The sequence below is a fragment of the Lygodium microphyllum genome, chromosome 5 (assembly GCF_053477565.2).
Source record: "Lygodium microphyllum isolate KBCC chromosome 5, Lygodium_microphyllum_v1.1.10, whole genome shotgun sequence".
Lineage (NCBI taxonomy): Eukaryota > Viridiplantae > Streptophyta > Polypodiopsida > Schizaeales > Lygodiaceae > Lygodium > Lygodium microphyllum.
Window position 1 is genome coordinate 14314357 of NC_141139.1, and position 5939 is coordinate 14320295.

Below are 5939 nucleotides of genomic sequence, written 5' to 3' on the forward strand. Positions count from 1 at the left end.
TATGTTGCATCTATCACTTATCCCTTAAGAAGCTTGCTTAAAAAGGACTCAAATACCATTGTATAGAATAGTTGTTGAAAAGCATTCAAAGGAACTAAAACATGAATGAGCCAAATCAGTGACTCTAAGATACCCAAAATTTGGCAAACCTTCTCCTTTGCACATATGCATCCAATACGAATTGGGCATAGTTTGTTACATTGAAATACAAAAAATCAATGGCAGCCCATTTGCTTCATCAACTATAGACTTACAAAATGCAGAGAAAAATACTTCGTTACCAAAAAGGAACTACTAGCCATTATGTGGGCCTTTTGCCAAGCTTCATCCCTACTTGCATGGACCTAATCCTTTTGATGGATACCTAGATCACAAGAGTATACTTTCAATCACAAGTCTCGCTACGAGTGCATGATCTAAACACATTGTGTCTTATTTATAGGATTTCCTCTCTCCTCTGGGAAAAACAATACGTAAGAAATTTCAACTTGTTTAAAATCTTTGTTTTATTTTGCAAAATAAAATTTCTCTTGTTGGATCTAAATGGAAAAGTGCCTCGATAAATTTTTGAATACACAGAGGCTGGAAATTCTTACCAGCAGCTGCAGCAGTTCTACAACTCTCAGCAGAGAGCTGGTCTTGCAATCGATGGCTCCCCCTTGCATTCAATTGAATACCAGGAAGGTGAAGACGGAGTCGTCATGGATGCAGTTCTTCCAAGATCCCTCGCAGTGGTGGGACAATCGCAACAGCAAGGTTAGTTTGCCCCAGTATATTCATCGGATTACGACGTGTTCAACCTCTGCAAAACATGAAATCTTGTGAGCTCTCATAGCGACATGGATTTTTCTTTCGCCCCGCTGCAACCGCAGGCCGGCGCAAGGTCTCCAGATTTCAAGCACAAACTGACGGCAGAGGCCTTGTGGTTGGATTGCCGGTACAATCCAACCTGGGCTTTTGAAGAGCTCAGAAAGGACGAACCAATGTCGACACTTGAATTGAGCGAAGGGGAGCCTCAAGAGGAGAGAGGAGCTGTCTTTCCAGAGGAGACTGCTCACGTTGTGGGACTTTTGAAGGCTTGTGCAAAGCAAAAGGATTTATTGAAGGGTACAAGGCTACATGAGGACATTCGCAAACGGGGGTTACTGGAAGGAAGCCCCTATGTTGCACCCAGTTTAATAACTATGTATGCTAAATGTGGTGCTCTTGCAAAAGCACAGCAAGTGCTCGATGAACGCACTGTGCATGATAGATTCTCTTGGACTGCACTGATTGCAGGATATGCACAAAATGGCCATGGTGACAAAGCTCTAAAATGCTTTGATAAGATGCGGCACGAAGGTCACCTTCCTGATTCAGTCGCCTTTACATGTGCATTGAAAGCCTGTGCCAGTGTAGGAGCACTTGATAAGGGCGAACAAATTCATGATGAGATTGTTAGATGGGGGTGGTTGAAGAAATCTGTTGTGCTCGGCAGTGCTTTGGTGGACATGTATGCTAAGTGTGGTGCATTTGCAAAAGCATGGAGAGTGTTGGATGAACTTAAAGTCCGTAATGTAGTGTCTTGGAATGCATTGATTGCAGGGTATGCACAGCATGGGCAAGGGAAGGAAGCATTGAGATGTTTCGATAAGCTACGACATGAGGGCCACTCCCCCACTGCAGTCACCTTTATTTGTGCCTTGAAAGCATGTGCAGATGTAGGAGCAGTTGTAAAGGGACAAGAAATTCATGATGAGATAATTAGACTGGGGTGGTTGGAGAGAGATAGAGTGCTTGGCAGTTCTGTGGTGAATATGTATGCCAAGTGTGGTGCATTTGCAAAAGCAGAGGGAGTGCTATATGACCTTCCTGTTAGAGATGTTGTCTCTTGGAATTCGCTTATTGCAGGATATGTGCAACATGGGCAAGGTAAGGAGGCACTGAAATGTTTTGACAAGATGCGATGGGAGGGTCACATTCCTGATGCAGTGACCTTTTCAAGCTCCTTGAAAGCATGTGCTGACATAGGAGCCGTTGACAAGGGTAAAGAAATTCACGAAGAGATTGTTAGGCTGGGGTTGTTGGAGGGAGAAGTTGTGCTTAGCAATGCTCTGGTGGATATGTATGCCAAGTGTGGTGCATTTGCAAAAGCATGGGGAGTGTTCGACGAACTTCCAGTCCATAATGTAGTCTCTTGGAATGCACTGATTGCAGGGTATGCACAGCATGGGCAAGGGAAGGAAGCATTGAAATGTTTCGATAAGATGCAACATGAGGGCCACTCCCCCAATGCAGTCACCTTTATTTGTGCCTTGAAAGCATGTGCAGAGGTAGGAGCAGTTGTAAAAGGGGAAGAAATTCATGATGAGATAAATAGACTGGGGTGGTTGGAGAGAGATAGTATACTTGGCAATTCTGTGGTGAATATGTATGCTAAATGTGGTGCATTTGCAAAAGCAGAGGGAGTGCTGTATGAGCTTCCTATTAGGGATGTTGGGTCATGGAATTCACTTATTGCAGGATACGCACAACATGGGCAAGCTAAGGAAGCACTGAAATGCTTTGACAAGATGCGATGGGAGGGTCACATTCCTGATGCAGTCACCTTTTCAATCTCCTTGAAAGCATGTGCTGACATAGGAGCCATTGACAAGGGTAAAGAAATTCACGAAGAGATATTTAGGCTGGGGTTGTTGGAGGGAGAAGTTGTGCTTGGCAATACTCTGATGGATATGTATGCCAAGTGTGGCAGATTTACAAAAGCACGGGAAGTGTTTGATGAACTTCCTGCGCGGGATGTGGTCTGCTGGACTGCACTAATAGCAGGATATGCAAGTCATGGCTGTAGTGCAGATGTATTGGACTGTCTTGAACAGATGCAATGTGAGGGTGTGTCTCCAGACGCAGCTACCTTTGTTTGCATGCTCAATGCATGCAGTCACTCAGGTCTACTGGATGAGGGCCAAATGTACTTTATGAAAATGAGTTCCAAATTCGGTGTCACACCAGATGTACAGCACCACTGTTGTATGGTTGATCTCTTTGGTCGTGCAGGGGAGTTTAACAAGGCTTTAGCAGTCATTGAAATGATGCCATCTAGTGACGATCTTCCAGTCTGGATGGCTTTGTTGGGTGCTTGTTGGAAGTGGAAGAATATGAGGCTTGGGAGACTGGCTTTTGATCGTGTGCTTCAGATAGATAAGACTGCTGCTTCAGCCTACATCTGTATGGCTAATATTTATGCAGCAGCTGGGATGCAAGAGGATGCAGAGGAGATTGAAGTCATGCGAGTTGCAAATAAGGCTTGGAAGAAGCCAGGATGTTGTTGGTGGATTGATGACAGAGGAAACACTCATTCGTTTTTAGTTCAGGACAAAAAGCACCCACAAAGCAAATAGATTTACAAGAAGCTACAAGATCTTACAGAAGAAATGTCGCAGAAGGGTGATTCTCTGAGCTTGGGTCTGGTTTCACATAACATATCTGATGACATGAAGAAGGATGTGCTGTGTAGGCACAGTGAGAAGTTGGCAATTGCCTGTGCCTTGAACAACACATTGGAAGGGTCAACTATAAGTGTTGTTAAGAATATGCGGGTCTGTAATGATTGCCATAGAGCTACAGCACTCATATCTGACATAGAGGAGCGAAATTTTGTGTTCAGAGATGCTCACCATGTTCATATATTTGAACATGGAAAATGCTCCTGTGAGGACTGTTGGAAATCAAACTCTTACATGTAAAAGGCTTTTCCATTTAATGTTCTTACATGTAGAGATCTTATTTTGTTGTCTTGTTGATCTAAATTCTGACTCAGGGCTATTACGAATTTCCCTTACTGTGCTTTACTTGCATGCTACGTTTTGCTTCTGCAATTCTTGAAGTATCATAGCTCCTTTTCACATCTTATTCTTACACTCTTTTATCCACCTCCTCTCTATATGTAGGAGAAGCACAACTGATCTTTGACCATTGTATGTCATTGGTTGTGGGCAGGGACATATGAACTTTCAACTGTTGCAAGGCTTTCCTAGTTCAGGGTTGGTCACAGGACTTCCAAAGTTCAAACTGACAGGGTTATCATGTATATATGGTGCTTGCTAGTTGGCCAAGAAAGCTTGCAGGCCATTTCCCAAAGAGAAGAGAGCACGGATAGTGCTAGAGCTGATTCACACAGATATATGGACAGCTTCACATCCAGAGATGAGTGGGCTGTGCTATGATTTCTTTTTCATTGATGACTACACACACAAAATTTGGGTTTATTTTCTGTGTGAGAAGTTAGAGGTCTTTGAAAAGTGTAAAATCTTTCACATTTGGGGAGGAAGAGTGAGTAGTAGTTACTATCTGTTCGGATGGATGTCGAAGGAGGTATCAGTGGCAGGTTTCAGACATACACAGCTGAGCAAAATGGTGTTGCAGAGTGCAAAAATCGCAGCATTGCAGAGGATGGAAGGGCTCTCTTGAATGAGAAGCATATGCCTAGATATTGATGGATAGAGATAGTGTAGTGTGCAGTCTACATATGAATAGGAAACCGACCACCGCAGTGCATGATAAGACTCTTGAAGAGATGGATTGAGGGAAGAACCTAGATTTGTGACGTTTCTAGTGCTGGGTGTATCTGTTATGTGCATATTCCCCATGAGAAGAGGAATAAGTTGGATCCCAAGGGCATGTTGAATTTGATGAGCTTGCTAGTTGGTATTCACGATTGGTCACCACATATTATGTGCAGCATGCTCACTGATGTGGATAGGAATGGAGTGCAAGGACAAGCACAAGCTGGAAATTCACAAGTCTCAGCCAGTGGTTTTGAGTACAGCAAGTTCTAGCAGCCTATGGTCTTGGAGACTCAGAGCACATGCAGGAGGATCCAAGATGGTCGGAAACAGACAATAATATTACTGCAGCAAGTTAGCCCATTCCCTTTGACTTTACAGGGTTTAGATCAATGCCAGATAGCCCAGAGAATCATGCAAGAGAGAGCACAAATGTATAGCCATTGGTGGATGACACTCGCAGTTAGATGAGACTTCTGGATTAGCAGATCTTGAGCAAGAGTGGGTGTTCAGAGAGCAGTGCTATAGAGTAGTCCTCATTCTCCATCTACATGTGTTAGATACCAGTAGTGCAACATTCATACATGACAAATGTATTGCAAGAGGAGTGCAAGAGGTTTTAAGATGGAGTAGAGAATCCTGAGGGTAGCTATGAATGAGATGGATGCCTTGGAGTAGCAAGGTGATTGGACATAAGTGGACTTGCCTGGGGGCAAGAATGTCATAGGATTCAAATCAGTATACAAGATCAAGTATAATGTAGATGGGAGTGTTAGGTTTTTGAAGCCTAGCTGTCTACCATACACATAATGGTTGCATTGGCTACAGCCGACAAGTGGAAGATATATCAAATGGATGTTAAAAATGCATTTGTAATTGTATAATTGGTAAAAGAACTATACATGTGGCAACCACTAGGCTATGAGGATGCTAGATTCCCACATAGTATTTTGATTTGTAGAAGGCAATCTATGGCCTGAAGCAAGTGCTCATGGCTTGGCATTGAAGGGGCACCATGATTAGTGTAGTGGTATTTGACGGAAGTGGTTTGCTTTTTGTTGGTGGCCTAAGCCTTGCTTGGCATGCAGAGCCATAAGGCTTTCCTTATGCCAACCCTAAGTATGGTGTCTCGGTTCCACATCCTCATCGCTTGGCACTAAATAGATTAATGTAGCCATGCATCGGACTTGAGTAGTTCGCAGCTTGTACTTTTTGTTGTGTTGGTTTTAGAAACCTCATTTGGCATGCAAAGACCAAGGCTTGCCTTATGCTTGCCCTACGCATGGGGTCTAGGTCCCACGTCCTCATGGCTTGGTAGTGAAGGAACATCATTAGTGTAGTCATGCGTCTAATGTAAGTGGCTTATGGCTTATAGCTTCTAATTTCTGCTTTGTG

General features: G+C 43.5%; 1 protein-coding gene across 1 annotated transcript; it reads left to right on the plus strand.

The window, feature by feature from the left end:
- Positions 1–369: 369 nt before the first annotated feature.
- On the plus strand, positions 370–3516 carry LOC148035521 (pentatricopeptide repeat-containing protein At5g27110-like). Its single transcript, XM_087677474.1, has 3 exons — positions 370–473; positions 580–756; positions 873–3516. The coding sequence occupies exons 2-3, from the start codon at positions 649–651 to the stop codon at positions 3378–3380; spliced, it is 2616 nt and encodes an 871-aa protein (XP_087533600.1). The 5' UTR covers positions 370–473; positions 580–648; the 3' UTR covers positions 3381–3516.
- The last annotated feature ends 2423 nt before the right edge of the window (positions 3517–5939 follow it).

Excerpts from the sequence above, each read along its gene's own strand:
- LOC148035521 (XM_087677474.1), top strand. The coding sequence starts at position 649 with ATGGCTCCCCCTTGCATTCAATTGAATACCAGGAAGGTGAAGACGGAG. Across the intron at positions 757-872 it reads GGGACAATCGCAACAGCAAG|GCCGGCGCAAGGTCTCCAGA; the intron begins GTTAGTTTGCCC and ends CTGCAACCGCAG.